Below are 27,995 nucleotides of genomic sequence, written 5' to 3' on the forward strand. Positions count from 1 at the left end.
ATAAAATAAAATTTAAAGAAAAAGTAAACTTGTGCAATATGTGCAATGTGCAGTAAACTGAGTGTACTGAGTGCTAAAAAGATTTCTAAGCGTTCATAAATTCTTTCAATCTTTTTTTTTTTTCAGCTTTATTGAAATTCAGACTAATTTACCGTTTCTACACCGGAAATAAAGAAATTCATATCAAGAGTTACTACCAAAATATGAAATGTATTTTTTTATGATGGTACAGACGCTTTGAATTAAAACTATCTTAATAACTTTCCCACATGTCCACCAGGTGGCAGCAGCTTCTCACTAAACTTGATACACAAACTGGAGGATTCACCTTTTCCCATTTCACAAACTTAATTCAGCAGAATTAGTTTGTTAGCAACTTCTGATTAAAACACTCAAAAAGATTAACTCGCAATTTTATTTTATTTGTCTTGTCAGGATTATCCTACATAGGCTACTTTGTGTGTTTTAATTAAATTAGGAATTGTTTTTTTTTAATGGAGTGTGTCGTTGGATTCACTTGTAGAGTGTATTCAGCGAATAAAGTGAAAATACGTTTAAAAAACAGATGAAAAAACAAATGATTCATTGAGAATGAAAAAAAAACGCACTAAGTTGTCATCCTACAATCTCTCTCTCTCTCCCTCTCTCTCTCTCCCTCCCCCCCTCTCTCTCTCTCTCTCTCTCTCTCTCTCTCTGTGTCCTCACCTTATCTGGGTGTGTCCCTCTAAAAGCAGCAGGTACTCCTGCCGCATTTTCGTCTCTCTGTCTCTGTTGGAAAGACTTGAACCGTCCGGGATGGATCTGTTCGCCTATAAATCGCTTCTCTTTCTGCTCTCTTTTATCGGTAAGATGAAATTAATGCTCCCAGTGTGTATCACAGTACTTTTTAGATTGAACTACAATCATATTATTTACTCAATATAGGCTATTTGAAATCCTTGCAGCGTTTTCATCGTTTTTTTTTTTTTTTTTGTTTGCGGTGAAACTTGTTTTAATTCTTGTTCTACACTATAGAAAAACTCATCCAAAGAAAGTAGGATTGTGGTGGAAGAAGTTGAACTTGTTCCTGTCTTTGAAGGCTTTGTGTTTTAGCACTTGATCGTTTCTCATCCGTGTTTCTTCCCCGCAGGATGCCGTGCGACAAAGACGACACCGCCGGTGGATGCCGTTTTGGGGAAAAATGTGACTCTAAAACCGCTGGTCTATAATCCGAGCTTTAATGCGATAGTATGGAATTTCGAAGGAAACAACATCCTCACCTTGTATCCGACATCGATGACAGTGAGCGAGTCGTACAAGGGAAGGGTGTCGATTAACCGGACCAATGGTTACCTGACCCTGTCATCCGTCAAGTCGCAGGACAGCGGTGATTACACCATCACCATACTATCGACTACGACGGAAACCGACAAGATCACGCTCCGAGTCCTGGGTGAGTTTTTCTACCTCTTCTAGCTCCCCTCAAGGGGGTCTTTAAAATGTTCTTCTATTTTTAAAATCAAATAATCAATGTATGGGGCTGCAGTTGGGCCGAATTCAACAGTGTGTCACAAACCAGGTTGTTCGGTCTCCCACTTCTTTCAAACAAGGTGAGATTGTTAGAACTACTTTTCACTGCAGATAGCCTCCTTCTTCTTTGCAAACTTAAAAAGTGTTTTAAAGCCTAACAAACACGAGCACTTTTTAAAGATTCACTTTTTAAAAGATTTTTTTTAAGCTCACCATGACTTTGAGATCCGCTTTTAAATGCAACGTTTCAAAAAGGCTCAGACACATCTTTACTAAACATGGTGGAGTTTCAGAAGCAGTTAGGTGCGCGTCGGAGGCCGAGCCACACCTGTTACGGGTGAGTGGCTGGTATCCCTACGCCACCACTATAGGCGTTGCTTAGCAACCGCAGAGCGCGGGCACTGCTTGAGAACTATATATTATTAGGCCCCACTTCATGGAGGGAACGCCTCCCCCCCCTACAGCTTAAGCATTTGCTTAACATAAAAGCACTTCTCTACATGATAACGATGTGTTTCTTCATCTGACCGATGACATCCCTGAGCTGATCTTGTAAAAATCATGGCGCAGGATGGTAATTTATCAAATGTATAAAGCCTATCATTATGGCTCTCTCCTGCTGAGGAGGTGTGACAGTTATTCAACAGGTAGAAAAGGTTCCTCAGAGTTTCTTAAGGGTGTGGCTCTTCACTTCCTGGTGTCTGCAGGCGTGTTTGTTTTTTTTAGGTCAAGGTATCGATATGCTCTCTTTAAACCTTTTCACCTCATTGTTTCAACAGACGGGGAATATTCAGAGGCTGATGACTCAACCTCTTGCATGGTTTTGGAGTTTTTTCATCTGAATATGAGATGAGATGAGATTCAACTTTATTGTCATTACACATATACAAGTATAGAGGAACGAAATGAGGTTTGGCATCTCACCAGAAGTGCAAATAAGCAGAAAGTGCAAGAGTCTGTGCTATGTACAGTAATTACAAAATGTACAGATGTAGACTAAAAAAAAGTGAATTATTAGGTATATCTGGATGGCTGGATTAATGGGATGCTATGGGAATATTGGGATGCTATGGGAATATTGGGATGCTAATGGGAATATTGGACCGTATGTTCCGAATATTTGGCCCAAGCTCCACTACAAGATGTTTTCTAACGGAAACATATCCCAAAATAATAATAACTTCTCATTTATGGCTGTAAAAACTCAAAGATAATCAGTGATCGAGTCAGGCTACAAATCCAGCAGCTAAGGGCTTGTCATTTTTTTGTTATTGAACAAATTTAATGATGGATCCGTTATCCAAAGTTTTATATCATGTTTCATTTATTTATTGGCAGACCTTCGCAGCTCTTCTTATACAGATCTCTGCACTGTATACAGATCAGTCCTGGTGCTGCACTCAGAGTTTCCTTACGAACTTACATCCACTGCAAGAAGTCAGTTTGAGTCTCTATTTATTGTGTGATGGTTTGCAAGAGAGTCAGCAGACGGTTTGACTCTCACTCAGACAGTTACACTCACTTCTTCACATGCAGGGCTCGACGTTTAACAAATAAAACAAAGAAGGCAGTGTGTCCATGTTTTTATTTGTTTTGTCTTGTCCTCGAACCTCAAGGGGGATTCTTGTAGTTTTAAATCTGAGACATGTTTTTGCCTTTTTTGGGGGGGGGATCGAAATGACCCAAAAAAAGTTGCAGAGATGGACCTTTTTATTGACGAGTAATGGTAAATGGACTTGAGCGCTTTTCTAGTCTTCCGACTACTCAAAGTGCTTTTTACAATGCATGTCACACCCACCCATTCACACACTGATAGTGATCGCTGCGTAGTATCATCCATCCAGCAGCTAATCCCATTCATACACCACCACCGAAGCAGAAGGAGCAATTCGGGGTTAAGTGTCTTGCCCAAGGACATGTTGCCCAGCTGGGGAAAGAACCCTCGACCTTCCGGTTGAGAGGCGACGACTCTACCAACTGAGCCAACAGCCGCCCTGATGATCCTTGAAGTAGAACGAGTCACTTAACCAGACTACGTTGAAAAAAACATTAATTTTACCTTGCAGAACACAGGAGTGGCTGGTCCACTGCTGTCTCATCCTTCTGCTGTTTGTTGGTTTGTGTAACAGAGTTTTGTGCTGTATCTAGACTAACCATTTAAAACACCAGAGTCAGACAATTACACCAACAAACTCACTGATCGAGGCAGCCGTAGACCAGCAACTCCCCTGACTAAAATGACTGTTTTTGCTGATGGATTTTGGCAGCTTGTCGTCACACATTTAAAATAATCAATCTGAGCATGCCAGACACAGAAACATGACTTCTGCCTAAAGTTAATGGGTGAGCCGTGCTGTCAGAACTGGTTTCCACTCCTTCACATTGTTCCCACACACCTATACAGTTGCCTAATCAGGGATAAAAAGCAGTCACATTCAGAAATGGAGCTCCAGGATTATTAAAAACGAGTCTAGCAGGTCTAGTTGCTCCGATCCTCACTGCTGCCTTCATTCACTCCGTTAAGAAGTCAAATTTAGAGTGAGAGAAAACCGGCCCCAGGAGAGCAGGTTATAAAATTCTCTTCCCTCGTGTTTGATAATAGATCTATTAACTACTTATTGGCTAAGATTTCACAAAGCACCTCTTGGGATTACTTTAATGAGCCTGAAAACTCTCCAAAATTATTAAAGTAAATTAAAGATCACATTTTTAAGAAGTTTAAATAAGTCTTAGAGCTTCTCAAAACATGTCTATGAAGTTTCTTGTTCTGATCCTGTATTGGATCATGCCTATAAACCCCTCCATTTCAGCCCTGCTCAGAACAGGCTGTTTCTGTGTCTGTACCTTTACTTTTTAAGGGGTTACTGCCCTTTGTGATGTCATGAATGGAAAATCTCCAAACGGCCTGTTTGAGCACACATTTTCTGAAAAGTGGAGCAGGCAGAAGACGGAGAGGATGGACTTTTCTCTTTATTAGGGGGTTTGTAGGCGGACTAGGGACACATATTAGAGTTAGAGAAACATGATGAAGAGGACTTTCTTTAATATGTGACCTTTAAATCTTCTTGTCTCACTGAAGACGTATATAACATATTCCAAAATTAAAAAACGAGCTTAAAAAGCATGACAACATGTCATATTAATCTTTTATAACCATTTAAAAACATTCATATGATGCTGATGGTTAACTCTCTTACTGGCCTGTTATCTCGGCATCAACTTTCATCAAGGTCCGATATAAAGGTTAAAAGCTTTGTTGTGTAGCTCAACATATTTATACACATTTATGCTGTGATCTCAGTTTGTTTTTGGGGAAGTCTTGTCGGCATCTTTTCCATTCTTTTAATTTCTTTTGTCTCTGAAGCTAACCTTCCTCGTCTCCACCTGCAGAGCCCGTGACCACTGTGGTCATCAAGTCTGACGTACCCAAGGCCGTAGAGCACAACAGCACTGTGGTTTTGACCTGCTCGGCTAAAGGCTCCTTCGTCAAGTTCACGTGGCTCAACGGCACGGCGAAAATCGTGGCCGACGGCAAACGGATTACAATAAAAGATGTCAGTAATTGCACGTTTTCCAAATTGTATTTACAAAACCTCAATCACCACAGTTGACAGTTGTTTTTGTTTTGATCATTTATCAGTTTATGTGTCTTTGTTAATTTTTCAATTGAATTTCTGCTTTGATCCAATGAAGACTCATAATATAGATTTTAATACATTCATTCATTTTCCATTTGCATGAACTTATTTATTAGTGCTTGATGTAAAATGCAACATTCAGTTGGATTCAATATCAGTCCTTTCTCTGCTCTTAGGAGGAGCTGTCCACTAAGCTCACCATCGTAGGTGTTCTCAGGTCAGACCTCGTTGGTCCCATCTTCTGCACAGCCGGCAACAAACTGGAGATCGAGAAGAGTGCCCCCTTCAACCTCACTGTCTACTGTGAGTACTGCACCCACACTCCTCCCACACATGAGCCGACATAAACATAAAAAATAGTTTATCCCCGTTACCACCAAGCGGTCCGGTTCAGTTCAGTATGATACACATTTATTGGTCTTTCTAAAGTCAAAAGTTTGGAATGGTACCAAAATAACCGATCTGTACCGTCCGACTGCTTTGCTACCCTTAAAGCCTACTGATCTGACCCTAAAGGCTGGAGCTAGACACACTGCAGTCCCCTGATTGGTCGAAAAGAATGGTCACTTCCCGTGTTTTTGTTTTTTTGCAACTAATGTCAGCGTGTAGCACCGCCCCATGGACGACCTCGGAGTTGCAAGCCTCTGCTGGACGTCGTCCATTGTTGCCCTTTGTTTATCGTGTTGCCTTCTTCTTCCTCACAGGAGCTTTAAAAAAATATAAAAACCAAAGAAGCAACAGCGTTTCTTAAATCTTACATAACCTCTGAGTTTTTACAGATAACAACATTTCTGATGTATGCGAAGATTTCTTTATTGCAGAGGACAATTCTGCCTTTGCATCTCAAAAACTGAAAATATACAGAGTTTTTGCAGATCAATATGCTTTGTGTCTTTGAATACATTTCTAATTATGAATGTCTGAACAAATGACCATTGTTGAAGTTTCTCTTCATGTCTGATGAAGGGCGAGGGCCTGAAACGTTTCATGCGGTGATAATTCTGGTGTGCTGACTTCGTCTTTCTCTGTCTTTGGATACGTTTTTTGTCCGGCACCTAGCACTCAACTTTTCGGATGTGCATGCCGTTTGATATTTTGTAAGAGCGTTTCTCTTCATTAGCTGACATAATTTCTTTTCATGAAATTATGTCAGCTCATGGTTGCTCAGATTCGAGGGATATGACGCACTTGAAGATGCTCCAAGAATTGACTTCACAATATGCAAAAAAAGATCAAATCTGCACCTGTTGCTGTTGCACAATTTATATTTGTAGTTACAACATTCAGATAAATCATCCAGGTGATTTTACTGAGCAGTCCATTGTTACCACAGCCGTTAGTTTGCTCATTTCTTTACTTAAAGGTTTAACTGGTATTGTTTGAAAATGTGTGTTTCTTGGAGCTCCACGCCTGTTGGACAACAAAGTCCAGACGTGAGTCAGTGTGTGTCACTCCTCACACCCCGACACACACAGTTTCACTGCCGCTTCTCTGACTGTGACAGTATCACTCGATCCAGCTCTGTGTAGACTGACGCTGTGAAAATGTCTGACACTTTTTAAACCTCCTGTTTTAATATGATTCTTGAAGGATTGAGCGGTGAGGTTCCTTAAAACACATGAGCGTAAATGAGAGTCGTCTTGCTGCCGTGTGACTCGTGCATTTCAGATCATGGTGTGTGTTTGCACTTAGAGCCCAGTGTGTACACAGCGGCCCGCACTTCCACTCCTTCCCCATGACTAACCTGAAAGGCAGGAAGACCGCACCGACCGCTGGTTAACCCTGTTATTAATTAAAGCAGAGCTCACAGCTTCTGCTTATCTGGCCTGGATTCATGTTGGAGTCCGTGAAAACTTCACTCATGTTTGGAAACAACAGAAACATGTATATGCAGTCTTAATGAACCACAGTCTTGTAACCTGAGTGTCTACAGATCCACAAAATGTGAAATAAACCCATCCAGTCCTTTGTTTGTGGTCTGCATAAGTTTTACGACACAGAGAAAAATGCTCCTTTTCAAATGTGCTCTCCTTGTGATGTCACAGTGGGATTCTGGTTAAAAAAAAATCCCCTCCTCTCCCCTGGTTTCTCCACCCATGGACTCCACCCCCAGCCTAAATCAAAACTTTTGAGGACTGGTTTCTTTTTGAAACCACATTTCGCTTCTTTTAAACGTCTTCAGCGATTGGAAAAAATATATTTTCAAATCACGAAAAAAGCAGGCCAGTAATTGCTGTGATAGATCTGACGGGAACACTTTGTTAGCTCGTTATCCAAAGATGCTTCTGAGGCAGTTAAAAGTGAAACCTCTTTTTTAAATATAATGTTTTTTTTAAACCTTTATGTAACCAGGTCGGTCCCGTTGAGATTAAGAACCTCTTTCCCAAGGGAGAAAATATCACATGAATCAAGCACCAGAGGAGGTTTGTGACCCTGTATAAACCAGCTCTCTCAGAACGCTCCGTTTTGGTGTGTGTGTCTCTTTAAATGCAATGAGCCCCCACTGAGTTTTCCCTGTAGACATCACTCCTCTGTAGCAGGAATAAAAATGGCGGACCTGCTCAAAAGTTTTGATCTAGGCTGGGGGTGGAGTCCATGGGTGGAGAAACCACGGGAGAGGAGGGGATTTTTTTTAACCAGAATCCCACTGTGACATCACAAGGAGAGCACATTTGAAAAGGAGCATTTTTCTCTGTGTCGTAAAACTTATGCAGACCACAAACAAAGGACTGGATGGGTTTATTTCACATTTTGTGGATCTGTAGACACTCAGGTTACACAAATAAATGTTCAACAACACTGTGAAAGTGGATTTTTAATAATATGTCGCCCTCAAAAACATTTAAGGACACCAGCTTTGTGTGAGTTTGGTGTTTTTAAACAGTTTGTTGTTTCGGCTCAAGCACAAAAATAGAGTGAAACAAAACAACAACAACAACAAACAAACAGATGGAGGCAGCAGTAAACCAGCGAGTCTGGTGGCTAAAGGAACTAAAAAGCTGTATCTGTAGGGATCCTCTCTGTAATGTTGTCAGACACTTAGAATGCCATTCTGGGCCTCAAACAACTTTTAGTGAACACAGGAACAACGGCCAATAACGACATTTATGTAAACATCATGTTTCTGTCTGAAGCAATCTACTGGGGCTTTTCCAACACTTCATGTGTCTTTTGGTTAATTTATAATCCAGATGTTAATAGGCAGACCCAGGTTTACAAAGTCTTTAAAGAACTTGAATCAGGGCCAAAGGAACTCGAACACTTTCTCATTTAAAGCCAGAAAAAACAGCAACTTCTCATCTATGAACGTGTGGACTTCTTACGATGATATTTGAAGGTAATGACCTCGATAAACAGTCTTTTTTCTTTTGTTTCCTCTCCACAGACGGACCAGATACAGTCACCATCACTCCTCCGCTGGTTCCCAAATACGTCTTGACCGGCTCCAACCTCAACCTGTCCTGTGCAGCCGTCTCCAGCCCGCCCGCCACCTTAACCTGGTACCATGGCAAGAAGATGATTGAGAACAAAGGGCCCGTCCTGACACTGGCAACGATAGAAAAACTTGGATTAGGAAAGAAAGCTGGGGAGTACACGTGCACAGCCCAAAACTCTGAAACAGGACGCTCCCTCCCTTCTTCTCCAGTGTCCTTCACTGTGATGGGTGAGTTACCTGATCGAGCTCCACGAAAAACACGCCACAGCCAGGTGGAGTCTGGTGGCTGTATTCTTTAAGAGTGCGTCTTTTTAATATCATTCTCCATCTTTAGTCTGCTTTCATGTTCATAGTTTTTTGTTTTTGTAAATGTACCTGGCAGAAAACCTGTTTCCTTTCAGCTCTTTCAGCTGCTGTGTGAACGTTGTTTTGGAGCGTTTGAACAGAGCCCCTCTGATTATTATTAGGATGAGTTTGATGCGTAACATTTGGAAAGATTTCAACTCTTTTCCTCGGCAGAAGCTGAAATATGTTCTCGTATGAGTTCCATTTGTCGTCCTTGTTTTTCCTGACGGTCTGTTTGTCTCCCGTTCTGGATCCAGTCGAGTCATTTTGTTTGCTTGTTTCACGTTTTCAAAATATGACACTCTAAGGACCCATTTAGCTACATTTCTGAACGCTGTCCTCGATGTTTATTTGATGGATATGCTGTGGAGGTTAAGAGCCTACTCTGTGAGTCTTTTTTCATGGATGAGTCCCATAAAACCTGCCAGCCTCAGCTGTGCTCTCTGTTTCTCCAGAACTGGAAATGCAATTCAATTCATCTGAAATGAATCCCTCAGTTATTTCTTTATAGGCACCGCATTGATTTAAAAGTTGAGTATTCCCTCAAATGTTTATTTCCATGTTCTTGGGTTTTTACCACACTTAGTATTTTATGAAACATTACATTTCAACAGCTCGTGGCGCCTAAGGCCTAGTGGTTGTGTTGCATGCATGGAGTCTGTGGCTCAGTTGGTAGAGTCTGTCGTCTCTCAACAGGAAGGTCGGGGGTTCAATCCCTTTTCATAGCAGCCTCTGCCATCAGTGTGTGAATGTGCAGGTGTGAGTAGCCAGAAGACTAGAAAAGCGCGACACAAGCTCAAGTCAGTTTACCATCTATCGCAGCGGCCCTGGGTTCGAATCCGGCCTTGACCCTTTGATGCATGTCGCCCCCACTCTCTCCTCCCTCCCGTCCCTCTTCAGCTGTCCCATCTAATGAAAGCAAAAAGGCTCAAAACAAATAAATTCAGCAGCTCAGCTTGATGGGTACAAATATTGTGATTGTTTAAAAAGAAGTTTAGTGAAACTCGATGGACTGGAAGATGAAGCGCAGCAGACTGTAACCTTTTCCCTGCTATGCGTCAAACCACTAAAGACCCGCATTAGTCAGACAAGCCGCTCGTGACTCTTCAGCACAAACAGGCTGTAGTGACCCTCAGCAGATTCTTCACGGTTTTTACCCGCGAGGTGTCGAAACGTCGAGAATAACACAAGGAACCTGTGCTGTCTGTAATTACCGACCAGGAATTCACCTCTTGTTTTTGGAGGAGGGTGTTTTTCAGTTGGCGGCAGTTGGCTGCATTACTGTGCAGGTGTGTGTTTGTGTGTGTGTGCACAGGTGTGTGTGTGTGTGTGTGTGTGTGTGTGTGTGTGTGTGTGTGTGTGTGTGTGTGTGTGTGTGTGTGTGTGTGTGTGTGTGTGTGTGTGTGTGTGTGTGTGTGTGTGTGTGTGTGTGTGTGTGTGTGTGTGTGTGTGTGTGTGTGTGTGTGTGTGTGAAACAGGCTTGGTCGGAGGATGGTTTTACATTTTGCCCTGCAGCGTTTCTGTTTTCTTCCTGGGCGATCACACAGAGCAGGAGGAGGAGTCTGCATGAGACAGGAAGTGACACGGGTGTTTAATATTTCAATGGCTGAAGGTGTTCGGTGGATTCAAACAGTAGAGCAAAGCTTGAATGTGTCCAGTTATGATTTGATGTATTTCCTGTCTCATTTCCTGTCCCAGCTCAAAGAGCCGTATGACTAACATAGAGAGCTCCTCTCTTAAGTACGAGGCCATTTGATCTACAAATGCACGTCACTTGATTTTCTTCTGACCTCTGACGTGACGATATTCTCTCTCTCGTTGTAGCCTGCTGAGTCTCTACTGTAGTGGAATACACATCAAATGATAGCTGCTGATTCTGTGATTTTATTTAAATATAATCTTATTTTAAGGTGTTTACATCACTGCAGCAGAGTGTGAGGTGAACTTACTAAAGTATCCTACAGTGGGATTAAAGGACGTTAAAATGTGACATCCCCCCCCTCTCTCTCTTTAATGTTCTCAGAGCCCATCGTGGGTGTTAAAATCAGCGGTCCATCTGGAACCCTCATCGCCGGCAACAGCACTGCCAACATCAGCTGCCAGGCGAAGTCAGGCAGCGATAAGAGCCTGACCTGGACCAAAGACGGCAAACCGCTGACCGCCAGCTCCCGCGTGGTGTTCTCCGGCGACATGACCTCGGTGATGATCAAGCCTCTGCAGAAAGAGGACAACGGAGAGATCATGTGTACGATCAGCAACCCGGTCAGCAAAGAAGTCGCCTCCCACAAGATGGTCGTCAACTGTGAGTGCCTCTTCTGCTAAGAGACTAAAACATGTGGCTTGAGTTGATGCAGCAGTGTCGTCAGGGTTTATGGTTTTAGATCACTTTGTTTTGTTGCCCCTTTACAACTAGACCCTTACTGCACTTTCATAAAAAGCCTTTAAATTCTAATTAAACTGAAGTATATCTATGCATGTTAGAAAACGATGTTTACAGAAAATATGTAGTAAAAACGAGTTCACAATTCGGGTTATAACATCCTCTGGCTTACTGTCCATTTGTTATAAACACACATGCAGTACTCAAGGTTTAAACTGAGACTTCAAGATGCAGCTTGACCCTCTGAGGACATATTAACATGCAAATAAAGCTCCATAACTTATCAGGGCCAACAGGATGAAAGCAAATGATCAGATTAAATCTTGAAAACAGGTTGTTTAAAAGAAAAGAAGGATTACTTCATCAGATAAATTCAGGTATTCCAATCCTGTTTTTTTATCCTGATAAAACCTCCAGTTTGTTTTTAAACATGTCAGTAGGATTGAGATAACTTTGATTTAAAAAAAAAAAAAAGTGGATTATCCTGATCCAAGCAGATATAAAGATTTTGTGAAAAGGTAATGGAGACGATAACATTTACTTCCGGTTTCATCCTTTTTATCCGGATTAAACCTTTTCAACAACAAGGCCAAGGTTGAATGTAGTCAGTATTGAAGCCGTGGTATCTGACTGTACATCCATGGGTACAAATAGAAACATTACTAACTACGTGTTTGACTAAAGTAATAGGAACTAAGGATACGTTTCTCTTCTCGCACAGTCTAAATTGCAAAAAAATACCTCAAATCTACATCTACCGCTACGACCCGCTACAAACTAACAAACTGTAAACCAACACAAAAGTGAACCTTACAAGAAGGTAAAACTGCTATTTATAATAAACCCTGTTTTCCTTCTGTTTGGTCTCCAGACGGTCCTGAACCGGTGACGGTGACAGGTGTTAATGCGGTCGAGGTGAACGACCCTGTGAAGCTAATATGCTCAGCTGCCTCCGTCCCCGCCGCCAACTTCACCTGGAAGTTTAACGGCACAATGACCTCAGCTAAGACGGCCCAGTTTGACATCGAGAAGGCCGTCTACAAAAGCACTGGAACATACACATGTGAGGCAACCAACGCTGTTACAGGCAAGACCATGAAGGCCAACCACATTCTGTCCGTCAAAGGTGAGAGTTACGTCGGAAACAGGAACCTGTATTTAAGATTAACAGCCAAATGATGCAGACAAAATGTATTAACAGAACAACAGCCGGATGATGATCATCAACAGACCTGAGCTCTAGTGACCAAAACTCATAAACATGTATATATCTGCTGTAAAGTTAGACAGCATGCTCTATGGCGATTGACTCACTATTGGAGACAGCCTCTAGTGGACAGTTAGAGAATTACATTTTGTTGATTTTTCAGCCTGAAAAGTTTCCTCTTGTATTGCATGCATGGTACACTGCGTTACTAATTTAAATCTCATCTCAAGACACTTGACAAGTAACATCTGCCTGCCCCCTTTGGAAGATGTTTTTACTCATTCCAAGCAATGCAGGCTTTATTTTTCGTCTTTTACATCTTGAAATAAGATGTTTATCTGGACTAGTCAGGTGAATGTGGTTAACAGTAAATGTATTTAGGTATTTCTGACTAGATTTTGGATAAATACACTTGCTCAGATTTGATTTGTTGCAACAGATGTTGTGTTTAGTAGTACAATGCTCCCTGTTGCCATGACAACATTGTAGTTGACATTGTCAAGTGAAATTCATTCTTACATCACATATGTGAAGTTGTGTGATAACGTGTTAACTGCGGGCAGCGTGGTCGTTCATGTTGGTAAGTTCAGTTTCACTTCCACATGTAGCGACTCACTAACATGCCACCTAAACCAGAGCGACTCACTTCCTGTCTTCGGTTTCTGTCTGACACACAATGTGGGTCTCCACCACAGCTAGGAGCAACACGCAGAGAATCATGAAATAGTTCTGCAAGAAACACTTTACAAGTTTAGATTTGTCCCCATCCATTGCAAGACATCCAAACAAAACATGATTTCAAGTTTAAAGTTATTTTACATGAAAGCATGACCTCTTAGTAGGAGATATTTTCCGCTCATGTTAGTGTTGTTGTTTTTTCAGAGGAGGGAGCGTTGGATGACGGTCTCTCAGACGGAGCCATCGCTGGAATCGTCATTGCCGTCCTCGTCGCTCTTGCCGCCGCCATCGGTCTTATCATGTACTGCAGACAGAAAGTACCGTAAGTACTCTAATATTCAAAGTCTTGATGTGGCCGTGCAGTGTGTGTGTGTGTGTGTGTGTGTGTGTGTGTGTGTGTGTGTGTGTGTGTGTGTGTGTGTGTGTGTGTGTGTGTGTGTGTGTGTGTGTGTGTGTGTGTGTGTGTGTGTGTGTGTGTGTGTGTGTGTGTGTGTGTGTGTGTCTGTGTCTGTGTCTGTGTGTGTGTGTGTGTGTGTGTGTGTGTGTGTGTGTGTGTCTGTGTGTCTGTGTGTGTGTGTGTGTGTGTGTGTCTGTGTGTCTGTGTGTCTGTGTGTGTGTGTGTGTGTGCTGACCCTCTTTCTCTGCGTCAGTCAGTCACTTCATGACCTTCCTGGAAATTCTCCTCATTCCTCTCACGCCCTGACGTCTTGCAACATGTCAGACAAATGAACACACACACACACACACACAGTTATTCACACACATACAAACGAACACTGGCACACTCACTGCCACGCCCTTCAACACTTTTCCCAACAGTGCCAAAGCGTTTTGTTTTTGGTTACCTGCGTTGTTTTTTAAGGCCTTATGGTATACATTTTTTAAGGACTTTCTTTAGAGTTCAAAGACTGTAAACAGAAACTATCCGAACAGGTCCCTCTAGCACAACAACGTATATTTAAATCCTGTGATCGTCAGATGTGGTCGAAATGAAGATATGCAAATATCATCAGTATTTTTTTTATTTTTCTCTGCACCTAAGAGACTTGTTGTCAGTGTTGAACGATGTCCAAAGCTCACTATTAACCGTTAAAGCTGCTCCATCAACTACATGAAGCTTGGGAAGAGATTTGATGTCTTCCAGAGCGTCATGTCGCTCAGACTGCAGTTTGATTTGAGTCACAAAAAAAGGAAAGAGCCTCGACCCCCTCGACACGAGACTGGAGACTTTTTACAGCCATTGAAAACCCTGGAACAACCCTGCATGTTTTGACCTTTGTAGAACCTGTTCTCCGTTAAAACAAGGACTAACATCGACGGAGAATTACCCTGACATGTCCTAAAGCATCAGCTACAGTTACATCATGTAGCAGCGTGGGTTGTCTTTAAACACCTGAACGCCACGGTTATCCCAAAACACTGCAGTGATGCAATCCTGCGCCGCATCCTGTCAGATTTCAACATCGGGTGGAGACGCCCAACAGGAATGCAGCCATCCTGAAACGAAGAACAAACGCGGCTCCACGTTCTGAAAATTTGATTTTGCCGCCCTGACACGCTCAGTTGTGGAAGCAGAAGTTTTAAAAAGAAGTTTTGAATTTAAAGCAGATTTAGACTTGGTTTTGACCTCTTCTTCTTCTTCTTCTTCTTCTTCTTCGTTGTTGTCTTGTGGAAACGTTGATGAAAGCCTCGGGCTGTAAAGCGTTAGTTTCTCAGCTTCTGTTCATCTTCATTCTTAAAAGTTCAAAACTTCATCCCGAGTGCTGATGTTTTTTGCTATGGATACGAATGGTGCTTAGGGTGATGTTGAACACTTGCTGAGTGTGTTTCCCCAGAAGAAAATATGCAAAAATCACTTTTGCATTTGGTTTAACTTTATCAGAGACAACAGGAGATATTTCCCTCAGCCTTTTATGTTTTTGAACTTGAACAAAGGTTGAAAACATGCAGGACACCGTACATCTTAAACCCCGCCCCCTCCTCTCAGATTCTTCTAGAACGAACTCTCGTCGTCGTTGAGGCTGAGCACTGTCTGGGCCTGACGGTCACGTGATGCCTCAGAGGTCATCAGCGGTCAGGTGGAGGAGTTGTTTAGCAGCTCTCTTGGCCCCGGGGCTTCAGGATGATTGAAGCATCCGTCCTCTGTCATTTCATCTACATCACCGTCATCGTCCCTGTAGAAGGTGTCAACACTGACTACAGGACACCTTTGTTCTGCGGCGGGCCTCCATGTTGGTGTTGTTGGTGGAGGTGGGGCTGAATGATCCAGACTTTGACCTGAGGCAACAGTTTGGGATTCTTAGAAGACATGTTCATTGTGTTTCCTGTTCCTCCATTATGTTCTTCTCCACTCTTTAGTTCATGTTGTGATTCTGTTCAACTACACGTACCATTGATATAAAGACAAATATTCTCAGTATAGCGTCGTATAGAGGACTCTGCTGCTTCCTCCACCCATTTACTGAGGTGCATGTGTGAACAGCCAAGTCAGGAGAATATCCGGAGCAGTCCTCCTGAAGTTATCTCGATGTTTTCAGGAGTGCAGATGTGAGAACAGCTTCAATCTGATGCTTCAATCTGATCTAACCGAGAGAGTCATCACAACAGAGCGTTTCTTTTTGCAGCTTGAAGTCGGTTAAAACGAGGGACCGACCTTGAAGACAGGACTTTAATGACAACAAGATATGAAACTGTTTTTCTGTGATAACCTTCAGACACACACGCAGCCTGTCAGACTTCAGAGACGCGTGGAGACAAGGAGCCGTTTAAAGTGTCGTAAGCTCAGACAAAGCTGAAGGACGACTTCAGCTGCTGACAGACAGATGTTAGGAAGTGGAGACGCTGTAGCAGCAGTTCTGATGAACAGGTGTAGATCTCTGTGTAGTTTTTAGGAGTTAGATTTCTTGTCCAACAGAGTTCAGACAGCGTCGATTGGACGACCACTTTGGCCCACATTTTCTCTCTTAATTTTAAAACCTTGAGCAGTAATTTAGGCTCCAATGTCTTCATCATCACAGCCTGATTATTAAACCTTATTTATCCAGTTTTTGAGGAAGGTCACACTTTTATCTAAACTTTAAGTCTCCTCGTCTTAAGTTTTAATAGATTAACTGCTAAATGTTCTAGTCTATAAAATTACAAAAACAGGTAGAATATTGTCTTTTCTGAGGAGCCAAAAGTGGCTTTTTATGTCCTACCAACAGTCCAAACTTTAATAACTGACGAGGAAAAACGTAAAATGACCTTTTCTATAAGGCTGGAACCAGCAAATTCATGTTTCTGCTTGAAAAAAAAAAACGGTGAATGTAGTTGTAGTTTTTATTTTATTTTCATCTGAGTGAAAAACTAAATCCATGCAGGTCTTCAGTTTCATAACACTGAAGCTGTAAAGAGGAAGGAGGAGCTGCAGGTTTGAGCTGAAAAAAAAAACACAGAAAAATTAGCTCACTGCACAACAATGTGCTCATCCTGAAGGTGTTAAACAGAAACCGGTTCTCTGCGGGGTAGAATAACACACACAAACACACACCTGTTGAATGGGGCATGGGAGAGGAACACACATGCATTCACAAATCAAAATAAAGATGTCTTTCTCTGATAATCTCACAGCAGTATGAACTTTATAACACAGGTATCAGCAGACTGAGCCGCTCGTGCAGGTGTTCACAGGAAGTTTAGAGGAGTATTTATCGAACGGACTTAACCACCCGTTGATCTGTGTCTGAGAAAAATACGCTGCCATGCATGACTTGAAAGCATTAAATAGATCAAGCATCACAGTCAGGAGCCAAATTTATTACAAAATCTTCCAAAAAAAAAAGCAAAACCAACTAAATTTACTTTACTGTCTAAAATTAAAATGTTCTGCAAAATCCATCAGGACATGTGCAGAAAAACAACAACAACTAAGTGATTGTTTTTGGTATTTTAGCCTAGAAATCGCTTTATTTTAAGTCGGAGGTGACCATTTTTGGACAAACAGCGCCTACAGAGGAGCTAAGGGTCAGAATATACTAAAGAAGTTTTCACACATGCACCTCACAGCGGGATAGTGTCCCTGTCCAACTGGAGGGGGGTCGGGTCTCCTGAGGTAAGATGTGATGGAAAAAGAACGATGCAGAAATAGCGGACGAAGCAACAGAGTCCTCTATACGACGCTATAATGAGAATATGTGTCTTTCTATCAGTGCTACGTGTAGTTGAACAGAATCACAATCTGAACTAAAGAGTGGAGGAGAACATACTGGAGAACAGGAAACATAATGCAGCAGGTTCATTAGAGCACGGAGATGGTAGAGGTGGCGTGCAGACAGTCTATGGTCGTGCAGTGATCCCAGGGAATAAACGTCACCACCACCACTAATAAAATCATAAGAAAATGTTAAGGAAGGAATAAATCAACTGAGAAGTAGGACCAATGCCAGTTGAGTCGCTGGACATTAGAGAAATGTCGGTTTAAGAGTTTGGCTTCAGTTTTGAATCCAAGACGCAGTGTCCTCTTTTTTTTATACAGACCGTGTCAAAGATCGAGCAAAATGTGAGGACGTAGTTTGCATCTTTAGGTTCTCAGTTCTGCTGGTTGTTTAGTTTCAAAGGCTACACACACACACACACACACACACACAGACTAGGATTAAGTTCGTCTGTGTGGGTTTCGGTGTTTTGAAAACAGTCTGGCTGCATTCCTTCGTTCTCAGCTGTCAATCACAGGCAGGAAGGCCTGCCTCCTCCGGCTTCTTAATGGGAGAGGAGACAGTGTTTTGATCTGATTTTATGGAACTTAATTGAGGACAAACATTAAGAGGCTCCATAAGTTAAATGACTGTGATATCAGTGTAACTATATAGTTCTATTTTGAAAGTTCAGAATCAGAATCAGAAAGATTAAAGGGATCATTCTGAGTTTTTCTGGAAGTATTGTTTAACATCAGGAACAAAATATGAAGCTGTGGCTTTCATCGTGCCTCATGGCGTGTTTCAGCGAGTGCAGATCAGGTGTTGTAATGTGATCTGAGTACATAGTCTCATTGTACAGAGGTGCAGAAGTCACTCCGTGTCTCTGGAGTCCTCCTGCGTCCTCCTCAGACTCTCTGAGGCCCTGAACTCTGAACTTGAAGTTTCAACCTTGGCTTTGGAAATTGATCTTTGAGGTCCAACGTTCATTATCATTTTTCATGATTTACACATCAGAAAAAAAACGTTTTCTTTGTAGTTTAATGAGGATATAAAAATGCATGTATTGTATGTATTATGAATTTAAGATGTTAAGACTCATAACTATAATTTTTTTATTTATTATGCTTTAAATTAAAAATACTTGATTTGTCCCATGGAGGCGATTCAAAGGGACATAAATAACTAAAGGAAACAGCAAAGACAGCATAAGGTAGACTAAAAAATATGAAGTTAAATAGAAAATCGATAAAGTCGACTAAAGACGTAAGTGGACAGTGATCGGACGAACAGCTGGAGACAGATGTAAACACAGCTGTAAGCAAGAAGACGAATACTGAGAGTAAAGCGATCAGAGTGCAGAACAGGAACTAAATATAAATACAGAGCTGCATGCACATAGTTATAAACCAAAAGATGTGTCCTCTGTTTGGTTATGTGCTCAGCTTGTGTTATAAAATAGAGAAACTCTCATCCTGATTCTCTTATTAGTAACGTTTTGCACAACACCTTCGATTTCCTTTTTTTTTTTAAAGAAGGTAACTGTGAGTGGGGAAACCAGTTGAACCAGCGACCCTGCAGCTCCACCGCTGAGTCTGTCTCCTCCTCGGAGGTCACCTGACTCCGAGGGTCTGTGTTCATACATGAACATGCAAACTTCAGATTTGATCTGGAAACAGGAAAGAGATAAAAACACGTCTGCCTTCAGCCTGTAATCCACTTAATGAGTTCATTCTGTGCACGTTTAGTAATTAAAACACATTCACTTCATTATAATTACAGGGAACATGTGAGTGCAGCATGTGTGTCAGCATCAGGACAGGGCTGTCACATCGATTTATGTATTTATATTCAGATCTTTTAAAAGTAGAAATATAAGTCTAACAGCAAATGTTCTCAAAAAGATTAGAAGTCGGAGAAAATGAAAATGAAAACCTCGCCTTCATCCTTGAATAAAGAAACCCGTCCTCTATCTCCTCTTGACGCTGCGATCACAAACAAGCTGCCAACTGGGAAAACCCGCTCACGTCACACCCCTCGTTCATAATTACACGTTGGGGTTTTTTGTATTTTAGGATTTGTTTTTTGCAGGCTCGACTTCTCCAGCAAAACTTTATCAGCTTCAGAGAAACATGAACTGATTTTATCTACAGAAGTGCAAAAACATCAACCGATGAAACCTTTGCTGCTGCTTGATTAGTTGATTTTAAACTCGGTGAACGTGTTTTTTTAATTATTTAAACATGTGGTGTAAGTGTGAGGCTGCCCGCTAATATTCCACCCAACATAAATAAATAAAAAATAAGGCAGTAGGCCAACATGATTGTGTTCCAGGTCAGAGTTTTGAGATGTTGAGAGCTGAATCGCCCGATTTTCTCTGAAGGAAGGAAACTAAATCACATCGGGATGAACGAGTAAACATGACCTTTCAAGATAAACGTCTGTAGCATGAGCATCTCATCTACCTGCTATGTCTCAGCCTTTGTCCTGTTCTTGGGAATGAAGCCACGGTTTCTTAGCGTGAGGTTTGAGCTCCTGGTCGGGGCGAGGCCGCACTTACGGAGAGAATTTCAGGAATGCCCCTGTCATGTCTGCACTCGTCTTCTGCCGCTCACGTTTGTGTCCTCTTCCTCTCTGTCGTTCTCTCTCTCAACCCACTTTTGTTCTTTTGATTCTCTCGTTTGATTTATCGACCTGTTCTGAGTGTCCGTCCACGTCTCCTTTTCCTCCGTCACCTCGGATCATCCGTCACTTATTTCCTCTCATTTCCTCCTGTGCGTCGGGTTGTTGACGCTTTTGAAGTGACATTTCCACAAAGATAAATGTGAAAGTTAAAGCTGTTTTGAAGTAAATGTTTGTGTTGTAAAAACTTCATTAAGAGAGGAGAGACTTTAACCAGTGACCCAGCTATGAACCCATCATGACCTCACTTTCATCTTTGACCCTCGCTTACATATTTTCATACGATATTATTCACAACAGAAGTTCCATCTATGTTTTAATATCTGGTACAGATTTACTTTCCCATAATCTGAGGACCACTCTTTGGTAGAGTCAGTCGTCTCTTATCCAGAAGGTTGGGGGTTCGATTCCCAGCTTCTGTAGCCACAGGGATGGCGCTAGGATTTTTTTTTCTCCCGGTGCTGAAGGGGGAGCTTGACTAAAAATGTTTGGGTGCTGTGAATAGTGGATTTTCAGCTACTTCATCGGCGGAGTATGAATGTGTATGAATGGATGAGTTAATACTGCTGGACTCTTTACTCAGCAGCCTCTGACATCAGTGTGTGGATGTGTAGGTGTGACCTGCGGTGTAAAAGCGCTTTGAGTTGTCAGAAATATACAAGCTCAAGTTCTTTATTTGAATTTGATTCTTTATCGACTCTGGTAGCTCTAAACCCCCCCCCCCCGACCTTTATATGTTTACCCTAAACAATTTCCTCTTTCTTTTAAATGAACGAAGAAGTTTACACTTTCAGCGTCATGTTTGACTCCAGGCAAACAAACAAACATGGCTCCGCCCTGAGCGACCAGACGGAGCCTCTCAGGTGTCTCTTCTCTGCCGCTGTTTGACGTAAACTCGGGTCGTAAAGTCGATAAATAGCCAAAGGGACGTTTTCAGATCAAAGATGTTTTTTTTTCTCCAGTGGGGCTGATAGTCTCAACGTTTCACCTTTTCTCTCAGTCTGACCTCTTTTCACTGAGTCTTCATCCCGTTGATCTCTTCTCTTTCCCCTGCCCTGGTTTCTCGTCTCAAACATCTGAACGTGATGTTTGCTCTGCTGCTCTTATCAGCAGGTTAAAAAGAATGTATCTGAGTTTCTGTGATAAGATTCAGAAAGAGGTTCTTGGGCTGCAGCTGTTTGCTCTGCCGTCGCTGCCTGGCTCCCTGAAAGCTCCTCTGAGGCGTTTCACGAGCAGGTCAAACATTTGAATCAACACTTTAATCTGTCAGAAAGAATAGAAGTCTGCAGAGATTAGACTGCATTCTGTTAAAGACGTCGACAAAGCATGAAGAAGCATTTTGCAAGATGAATTTAAAGTAAGCCTCCAAAACGTGAACCGAAATGTGTTACGACTGTATGAAGACTCAAACTTATCCTATATTTTTAAACATCATCCTAAAGTTTGCACTCAAGTCATTTTATTCCCTCGTATAAAAACAGGCGTCTCACTGAGGATGCATGAGATTCTTGTCTGCAGAATAGACCGCTTTGATTTGGATTTAGACGGCATTTATTTTGTTCTGCAGCACAAACCTAAGGCTTCCTGATGTTAAAGGAGAACATGTTCAAGACCTTTCACCTACTTCCTCTGTGGTTTCTCCTCCGATCAGACAATCTGAGTGTGTCAGTAGTAACGACTTCATACCTTTTAAAGAAACACTGAGATGTTTTGGTCTGAGTGAGGTTAAAGCTCTTCTTTGAAGATAACACTTCATGATGTCTCTTTTTGTGTTTAATCTGATTTATTCTCAGAGTATGTATTTTCTGAAACCATAAACTTTCTGATTCCAGCGCTTCTTCTGTTTCCAGGGTCGAGTCTCCGTATTAAAGACGTCCTGCACGCTGCTGGTGAGTGAACAAACACATGCACACACATACACGCACACACATGCAGACACACACACACTCACACGTGCACGCACGCACGAATGCATGCACATTGATGGTGTTGTTAATGAATATGTCAGATGTTCGTTTTTAAATCAAACATTTATTTAGCAGGATAATTCTTGTGAATAATGATCAGAATAATATATTTATCAGGCTGTCAACGTCACTGCATGAGTGGTGACGCGATCAAGGTCAGAATCTCCTGCTGTTTGTCCCTTTTGGCTCACCGTAGATAATCCTCCTCAGTGTCTCCCTGTAGTCAGAGTGATGGAAAAGAAGGAGCTGCATCTTTGTGTGTGAGCCTGTGTGTGTGTGTCTATGTTTCAGTGTTGAAACAGTAGCCACCAAGGCTGTCTCCAATTGGTTGAGCGAACAAACACAGCTCAGAGTTTGAGTGAGAGAGAGTGTGTGTGTGTGTGTGTGTTGTAGCAGGGTCATAGCTCCCCATGTGAGATTAAGTGTGTGTGTGTGTGTGTGTGTGTGTGTGTGTGTGTGTGTGTGTGTGTTTGTGTGTGTTTGAGTGGGTGTGCAGTTGCTTTGAGATAAGATGGTTGATTTAAGGTGGAGTAACACAGAGTCTTTGTGTCTTTATGTGATGTTTGCACCTGTGGGTTTGTGTGTGTGTGTGTCTGAGCCCTGCAGCAGCGCTTTGCCGTGTTTTGGAGGAAACAGGTCAAATGTGTTTCTCTTTGATGTCTGTCACACACAGACCAGACCCCCAAACTGACGACAAACACGAGAAGACACAAACACGTGTGACGTAAAAGTTAGCTCCATTAATCCTGAAGGAACGTCTCTGGTTTATGTGCTCAACGTACGTCGTCAAATAAACAGAAAGATGGTAGGGCTACTCATTTAATCCAAATATTATTGACATAAATACGGTCCAGATCAAATCTCAACAACGACTTTAATGTCCGGTGGAGCTGCAGAGATGTTCAGACGTCTCACACCTTCAGGGTTTAATGGTTTTATTTTCACTGATTGTCTGAACATCCGTCAGAAAAAGATTACATGCATGCACACATACTCGTCCTTCTACAGAGCGGTGAGGTGTAAACGGAGAAAAATTGCAAAGGCACAGACGTTCATGTGGACGGACGATGAGGTGGTTAATACTCCAAGTGACCCTAAACTACAAAGAGAACATTTAGAGAAAACGTCGACTTGGAGTCATGACAGTCAACATTTTCACAAGCAGAACCTCCGGGGTCCGTCATTCTTGTTGTCGTCCAGATGCTCGCACATGGCTGCTGTGTGGAAGTGCCATGCGTGATGTGAAAAGTCTCCGTTTTCAGAGGAACTGAACATTTCCTGTTTACAGGACGACACAGACGGTGCTGTTTTCAAACGTTTGCACCCTGGAAAAAAACGCAACAGAAGGTTACTGAAATGGTCGTCGTGTAAATGGGACCTCAGTGTGTTTTTCATGTAGATAAATTTATACGTATAAAAGAGGTGAAATGTTCTTCTCTCTTCAACAGACACCGGCCCAAACATCCCGCCGTTTTGTTTCCCATGATCCACCTGTGCAGGAGGATGGAGGAGCATCCAATCTGGTCCAGCTGGTTTCCTGTGAAGCCCTCGCCCCACACAAGATTTCCCATCATCCCTTTATCTCCCCGTCTCTCTCCGGCTCAGGCTTCTTCACCTTCTTCTTCACCTTGTTATAACACCCCCCCCCCCGCCATCTTTCACCTTTTGTCCGCCTCGCCTCCTCCTTCAGGAAACCAAAAAAAAAAGCAGAAAAACTCAGACGTTTCCTGGGCTAAAGCTGACGGACTGACGGTTCTGATGAGTGACTCTCTTTATCCTGCTGGAAACCCGAGTAGGGAACACACACACACACACACACACAAACTGGAACATTAGATGGCTGTGATGCCTGGATGATCACACACACGGAGGCCACACACATCGTCTTTCAGGACTCTGGGTTAAAATATCTTACAAAGTTTTTGTGGTTTGATTTATCTCACTGTCTGTGCCGGGCGGGTGGAGTTTAGCTGATGAGGGCTCTGGGTGTGTGGTGGGGGGGGTTTCAAAGTAAGGTTTTGAGAAGCTTCTCAGCCCCTGACAGTGTAACTGGAGGTCAGCTTGATCTAAAATACCTCAGTTTCTCTTTGAACGGTCTTACTCAGCACACACAAACATATCACCAGATGACATTTTGTTTCTATTCTAGCAACAAGCTTTTTTTACTCTCGTTACCGCCTCCTCCTGTCCAGCTGCTCAGCGTGCTTTTCTGCTGTTCATCCCACACAAACTGTGAGCTGAGCTTCAAACACATGAACAACACATGTTGGGCATTTATTTAAGACTGTTTTAGAGCTGTGATTTGACCTCTTCTGTCTCACTGCCGTTGTGAAGCATCAGGTTCATGTAAAGTTAAATTAAAATCAACTGTTTTTATATGTGCTGAACCAAAGCTAGAAAGTGCCTTGTGAGAAATATAAAACTTTAGAAAAGAGTAGAGTTCATAATAATAACTTAAAGTAATTAATAATGTATTCTTAATTGATAAAACGTTTTATTTCTGACACTTAACGAAGCTTAAAAAGAAGCAAAGGCTTTATTTTAAAAGGGGGATCTTCTTAAAAGATGGTCAGCATTAAGAACATAAAATAATTATTCCTCAGTCTGGGGAAGTGTCAGTACTGAAAATGGCCTTTACTATTTTATGTTTTATCCTTTTATTCCTTGACATTCCCTTTATTATGTTACCTGATGCTAGCTAGTCCTTTGGTGTCCATGTTGCGTTCTCCTTTGAGCTTCATTCTCGTTCAAATTGATAATCTGTAAATATTAACGGGCGAAGCCTGAGTGTTCCTGCAGGGGGCGCTGGAGTCCCCTAACTTTCAGTCAACCTAACAACAGGCTGAGAGCTGGAGCTGAGGCGGGTTTTAAGCCTCCTGACAAACCGTTACACCGCGCCCGCCTGTCAATCAGGTCAGCTACACGCCTTTTTGTGAATAACTCTTATCCTTCATCAAATCAAAACGGATGAGTCATCAAAACATTCACCCCCCGTACAGTGTGTGCCAATCGAGACATGAGCTAATCAGAGATATTTGGTTTTTTGAACCCCAGGCTGTAAACATGTTAATCTCTGCTGTAAAAATATTTTTTTTAATGGGTGTGTATGTGACTTCCTGTGCTTCCTGCACTAGTAGACACTCGATGAGCTGCAGGATTTTGCACTTCAGGTCACCGCTTGTTCAAACTGCAAGATAACAAATTCCACTTGAAGGCAAAATTATTTAGCATACCACCATGTTGGATATGTTTTATTAATACCAAAAACTTTTGTAATATCGATTAAAAAATAAATCTTAGCAATAGGCCTATTAAACCCAGTGTTGATGTTTTACTAGCTTTGTAAATCTGGGTCAATATTTTTGAGAGCAGTGTACTTTTGCTGTTTTTTTTATTCATCACACGATAAATCTTTTTACTTATCTAAAACTTTAGCTCTTCAAAATTAGCCCAGTCGTTAGTGAAAGCCATAATTCATTTAACTGTGGCTACAGTTTGAGGGGGAAAATGTGATTATAAGGATTACAAGTTCAAAGTAAGCTTGCTGCTTAAGCCTCCTTCTTTTTCAACATCAGAACACGAACACACGTTTTCTGAGTCTGGAGAAGTTACAGCTAACGTAACTTAGCAGGCAAGGTAGCTATTTAGCCTCTTAGCTGCAGCACGTTAGCTTAACCGCTGACACCGTCATTGTGGTCTGGTGAGATGATGTATGATGATCTTCAACACCACTTAGGACCTGCTGTCTGCATGTGACATATAGGCCACACAGCCCTTCCTTCCGGTCCAGGATCCTCCTCAGTGTTTGTTTAAATCATCCTATAACGTCTGGGGGTGTGTCAGAGTACAAAGAGGAAGAGGTGAAAGTTTTGTAGGACAAGATCCAACACGCAGGGACGAGTCAGCAAGGGGAAGGTGAAACAGCAAGGAAATGAAAGCGGGAAAAAAAAGGCGGGAAGGTTTGTGTTGGCAGTTTTGAATTTTGGAGGGAATGCTTGGTGAGCTTCAGGGCGGTGCTACACATTTGTTGACTTACCACATTTTGATTGAAAATGACAGTTTTTAAAGGTTAATAATACATAAGTGTATACACTAAAATGTCAGTTACAGAAAACCCCTTGTTCTATTCTTTTTAAGTTCCGCTTTCAGTCGGATCACCGAGGTATTTTGAGGTCCAATCCCCCCGACCCCCCTGTGACTCCATGTGATCTCAGACTTCATCATGCACTGACCTCCAGTGAGAAAAGTATTTATTTTGTTTAGAAATCTTAAATAATTGGAGCTGAAGATCATAGCAGGTCTGCAGATCACACGTTCATAATCTCAATCCCCCTGCGTTGTGTGTTTTGCAGTTTGTCCCCCCCCCCCCCCCCGAAATACTCTCTTTAAATTGATTGGTCAACATATTAACGTCTCCAGTTTATGATCACACACAGTACAGAATGTATGAATACAAATGTGTACATATGACCTTTCTTTGTCTTGAACAGACACGTTTATATGTTGGAAAAAGACACAACCTGCCCTGATTGTAAATAACAAGAGACAGAGACAATGTAAACTATTTTGTGTGACTTTTTTTTTCTAAATATGTGGGTTTATTTTGTTATATTCTGATTCATTTGTTCAGAAATGTTTGTTGTTGTTTCCTATGTGTTGTTAAAGTTTACAGAAACTGTCTCTGGATCCTGTAAAAACTCAAAAAGATAAAATAAAAATGTCCCCTTGATGAAATTGGTGAAATCGATCTAACTGTTATAAAAGTGGAAATATTTTCCTAAATTTGTCGTCTTTGTTGTGTTTTTAATTAAGAGGCTTCAGGTGATTAGTTGACCGCAATGACACGACCAATCAGGGTGTGTGTATTTTTAAACCGTCCAATCACTGAGCGGAGCAAGAGTTCTCTTAAAAAATGCTGGCAGACTCGGTATTAGCCTACCTGTGTGTTTAAGTGTGTGTGAATCAAGGAGACGAGGGTGTGGCAGGAAAAATCCCCCGGCTGTAAATCACACACACACACACACACACACACACACACACACACACACACACACACACACACACTCACTGATTCTCACAAAGCCAACCTAAGCTATGTATTTGGGACATACTCATGAAAACGTATCATTGGCTTTCACACTTGCAGATAAATCCTGAAAAACTTCTCATATTTTATGAGGAGCTGTAAGTGTGAACACATAACCAGTTTTGCATGCATACACACACATACATACATAAACACACACACACACATACATTCATACACAAAGGTTGCTATAAAGTCAGAAACTTTGGATGATCTTCAAAATGATGAAGCACGAGGCTGATTAAGCTGTGTGTGGTTGGTACGCTTTATTCCTGTGGGTCATCTTAACCTACAAGTAATCTCTGTCCTTCAAAACAGACTGATAACACACACACACACACACACACACGCACACTCATCCTCTTCTTTGGTATCTCGTGATCGAGCTCAGAAAAGTCCAGCTCAGACGTAGGGAAAATCTTTCTCTGGATCCTTTCTGTAATGATGTCAAATGGAGCATTTGTCCAGAATCATTAAACCGCAGTCATACCAGCGTGTGTCCCAGTTATTGGCCAAAGCAAACTTCTGGAGCAAGGGTCCAGATTTAAACCTTTTTAACATTTAGCCTTAGCAACACTCAGCGTGCATTTTAGTGACAAAGAAACACAAATGTCCCTCTGCAACAAGACCTGCAGCAGAGAGCAATAAATCCAGTGTCATCACAATGTAAACCCACTTTACACCATTTAATCTGCGGATTAACTGATATCTGTCAGCTCCATTCTGATGCCACTTCTATGCAAACATTCAAAAAAGAAGGCTTTCTGTCCACCTGCACACACATGCAGAGGTACGAGGAGGCCTCATGTGACTCCTGAGCTCTGAGGGTAGCAGCGCTTCAATCTTACATTTTTCCATCTGGTTGAACTTCAGCTTCTTCCCCTCAGGCTGGAAG

General features: G+C 41.9%; 1 protein-coding gene across 2 annotated transcripts; it reads left to right on the forward strand.

The window, feature by feature from the left end:
• The first annotated feature begins 697 nt into the window (after positions 1–697).
• Positions 698–26,796, forward strand: LOC109988997 (carcinoembryonic antigen-related cell adhesion molecule 5). Of its 2 annotated transcripts, none has more exons than XM_020640595.3 (10): positions 698–844; positions 1,130–1,432; positions 4,900–5,063; positions 5,324–5,450; positions 8,533–8,811; positions 10,952–11,230; positions 12,180–12,434; positions 13,398–13,515; positions 21,880–21,936; positions 23,463–26,796. In XM_020640595.3, exons 1-9 carry the CDS (start codon positions 796–798, stop codon positions 21,914–21,916), a joined length of 1,611 nt encoding a protein of 536 aa, XP_020496251.2. In that variant the 5' UTR covers positions 698–795; the 3' UTR covers positions 21,917–21,936; positions 23,463–26,796. The 2 variants fall into 2 exon arrangements, with proteins under 2 accessions (XP_020496251.2, XP_020496252.2); XM_020640596.3 differs by having other exon boundaries at positions 21,898–21,936.
• The last annotated feature ends 1,199 nt before the right edge of the window (positions 26,797–27,995 follow it).

Source organism: Labrus bergylta, chromosome 19, assembly GCF_963930695.1.
Source record: "Labrus bergylta chromosome 19, fLabBer1.1, whole genome shotgun sequence".
Classification (NCBI taxonomy): Eukaryota; Metazoa; Chordata; class Actinopteri; order Labriformes; family Labridae; genus Labrus; species Labrus bergylta.